General features: G+C 41.9%; 1 protein-coding gene across 1 annotated transcript; it reads left to right on the forward strand.

Moving 5' to 3' along the window:
* Positions 1 to 222: 222 nt before the first annotated feature.
* Positions 223 to 2,120, forward strand: LOC131682148 (uncharacterized). Its single transcript, XM_058963397.1, has 3 exons — positions 223 to 397; positions 457 to 990; positions 1,051 to 2,120. Exons 2-3 carry the CDS (start codon positions 459 to 461, stop codon positions 1,857 to 1,859), a joined length of 1,341 nt encoding a protein of 446 aa, XP_058819380.1. The 5' UTR covers positions 223 to 397; positions 457 to 458; the 3' UTR covers positions 1,860 to 2,120.
* The last annotated feature ends 966 nt before the right edge of the window (positions 2,121 to 3,086 follow it).

Raw genomic sequence — 3,086 nt, forward strand, 5'->3', positions numbered from 1 at the left:
AACGGATAACTCATTTTCGACAAAAATCCACATGGGACTCTTATGCGTTTATGGGCAGTATATCACTGTCGAACTCCAACGATTTCGCCATCTGGGCGCTAGTTAAACACTACAGAACGAACTTTATTTACATTCGACCTGAAGACGTTGAATCCCTATGGAGGGATTCAGCGTCGTCAATTCGACCTAAGAGCAATCGACGAATTTTGATTCGAGTCAGTCAGCAACACCCAACCACAAAATCCTTTCAACAGGGGTAAAAAAATAAGAAAAGGTTTTTTTGCTTCATAAAAGTAGCAAGCTGGCGGTACTACACCTAATCTAAAGATATTTATTTGTACCCGCTTTTCTGAGTTGCGAAGATTATTAGTGTAGAAAATCGTACGTTTCCTGCGAGGTAAGGCTGAACGATGTTATTCAATGATGTATCGAACCTTATAACCAATTTATGCACAGATATGGATGAACAGCTTTACAACAACTTCAACCCGACGCGGTGCAATGTTTGCTTCAGCCGGGCAACCGAGCATCGGTTGATGCTGGTGGGACAAAACTTACGCTACTGCAAGGGTTGTCGGTTGATCGGATACTGCGGAGAGCAGCATCAGAAGGAAGACTGGAAAAAACACAAAGATTTCTGCCGAGCTGTGACCAAAATCTTGACGATGAAGAACATTCAGCACATCCTTGAAGTGCGAGAAGAATACGGTGAAATTATTGGGAGCACCCGCCGGGATTTGGAGTGTACCATATCGCTGGCGGAGTGTTTGATCATTGCAATACTGCAACGAAAACTACATCAACACGAGTATACTCTACTGCGCTTCCCGAACATTTGTCGCGTGTGTTTCGAATACGATTCATCCAAGTTGAAACCATGTGAAGACTGCTATCAAACAGTTTACTGCAGTGACGAGCATCGGACGCACGACTCTGCGGACCATGCCAGGTGGTGCGAAATGTACCGGATTAATCTTTTGCTGGATGCAGGTAAATGTTTTAATTTCCTAAACAAAAAATGTGAGAAGTAATTGTGCAATAATATTTTAGATTATCCAACACGACTCGAAACGCTCGGTTTTCCGAAACTAACCGAATTTGAGCTAAGCAGATTTCCAAAACATTCCTTCGAGTTGGTGAATCTAGCGTACAAAATTAACATTCCATTCAGACCAGAATCGGTGAAAAACTTCAACGATCTTAAATTCGTATCGAATTATTCACACATCGGTACAATTCTTTATGCGTTACATCTTACGAACATGAACCACGAGCTGCAGAATTCCCTAGTAATCTACGTAGTGGGGGCCGAAGATGAAATCGTCTATTTCGACTACAACACCTGTTCTGTCATTTTCACCTACATTCCGCAGCTGCGGGATGTGATAATCTATTTTATCGGGCCTTCGCTAGGTTCGATTAAGGATGAAATCGAGCTGAAATATGAGGGCACTTGCTCGATCAAGATGCACTACTACAAAGGTCTGTTCCACTCGCTGGAACCAGTCGAACATATGGAGCGTCCTCAGATCATTGTAAGCTACAATTGTGGATTTCACGAGCATATTGAATCAAGCAAAGACACGTGGTCCTCGACTCTGGTTCGGTTGATCAGGTATGTCAACATTCCGATCGTTTTCACGTCCTACACGCGAGCGGAAGCTTGTCAGGATTGTGCAACCATTTACAGTATTAGTAAGCGAGCGATTAAAAAGAAGGATCTGGTGTTTGTGAAACGTGCCGCCGACAATCCATTCAAAGATTACAAACCCCTGCGGAACACAAACTATATCGATGACTATGACGAACTGTATTACTCGAATGGGTACTTCTCGCTCGTGATTAGTCGTGTACCCTAGATGATCGTACAGGGTCAGAAGGAACATTCCTTTTGTTGATGCATTTTTGTTAACTTATATAAGTTTGGATGGGCCGTTGAGGCAATTTTAAGTAGGCAATCGTTTTAGATTAATCGTTAAAGTGAAATGATTTTTAAATGTTTCTTTTTAATTTATCGTACAATATTTTTTTGGATTGACCGAATCAATGGAATGATTTATAAGAACATCCATGTAATTAATTACCGTACAATAAAAAAAACTTGGTTTTTCTGTTCTGAAGTTTTTATACATCCGTAAATCATTTAATGACCTGAAGTCCTAGTGCTCGCTTGAATATACGATTTTTCTTTTGAATCCCATTCGTTAATGGCTTGTGTGGTGATCGGAAATTGCAAAAAAAATTGTGTTAATCCACCTAGTGGCGCAATTGAGAATTTGAGAAAAGTGAGCGACATTATTTGACACACACCGAGGGAACGCAGTGACAGGTGTTCACAGGCTTAACGAGCACTCCCCCTACCTATCCTGCGCGAATTAAGGACGATTCAGGCGATACATCAACTTCTGTCAACGTCAACGGAACGTCACCCTTCCGTCGGGATACGTTACATGCAGTTAAATGGAGGCATTCACACACAACATGAATGGTATGGAACGTTTTGACGTACGGCACATGTGAACGGGTATAAGAGAAAAGTATTAAACTTAACCTGACGGAACGGTGACGTTCCGTTGACGGAAGTTGATGTATCGTCTGAATCGTCCTTTAGGGTGTCGTGCTAGAATGTGGTGGGGTTGGGGCAGCATTGGGATCTGCTAAACCTAATTCCGAAAGCAACTCCGACGAAGCAAATCTGTGTCGCTTCTGCTAGGATTCTTATGATATTTTCGTTTTTGACAGTGTACTACACCGGTGTAGTCGGTGCTACACTCATTCAAATTTGGGTGTAATCAGTCTATCTCTTTCTTTGCACTACACCGGTGTAGCACCAAGAAAAAACGAAAACGCTATTAGATTTAAATAATCAAAAATCGTAGCAATAAAAGCATCTTAGGAACTGAGGGATTATGGGGAAAACGCGAGAAGAACCAGATGTACATGAAAAGGTGCGATGGTCTTCGAGTTGAAGGAGAAACCCACGATCAACAGCCGGACTATGTAGATTATTACTAAATCACTGGATGACGAGGCAGAAGTTAAATCTTTAAGCTCGGAGACAGTTATTGTATTCAAGGACCTGGATG

This window comes from Topomyia yanbarensis, chromosome 2 (assembly GCF_030247195.1).
Source record: "Topomyia yanbarensis strain Yona2022 chromosome 2, ASM3024719v1, whole genome shotgun sequence".
In the NCBI taxonomy this organism is placed as follows: Eukaryota; Metazoa; Arthropoda; class Insecta; order Diptera; family Culicidae; genus Topomyia; species Topomyia yanbarensis.

Bases quoted from the DNA above. Each gene is read 5' to 3' on its own strand.
- LOC131682148 (XM_058963397.1), top strand. From the start codon at position 459: ATGGATGAACAGCTTTACAACAACTTCAACCCGACGCGGTGCAATGTT. The intron at 991-1,050 runs GTAAATGTTTTA...ATAATATTTTAG, and splicing joins TAATCTTTTGCTGGATGCAG to ATTATCCAACACGACTCGAA.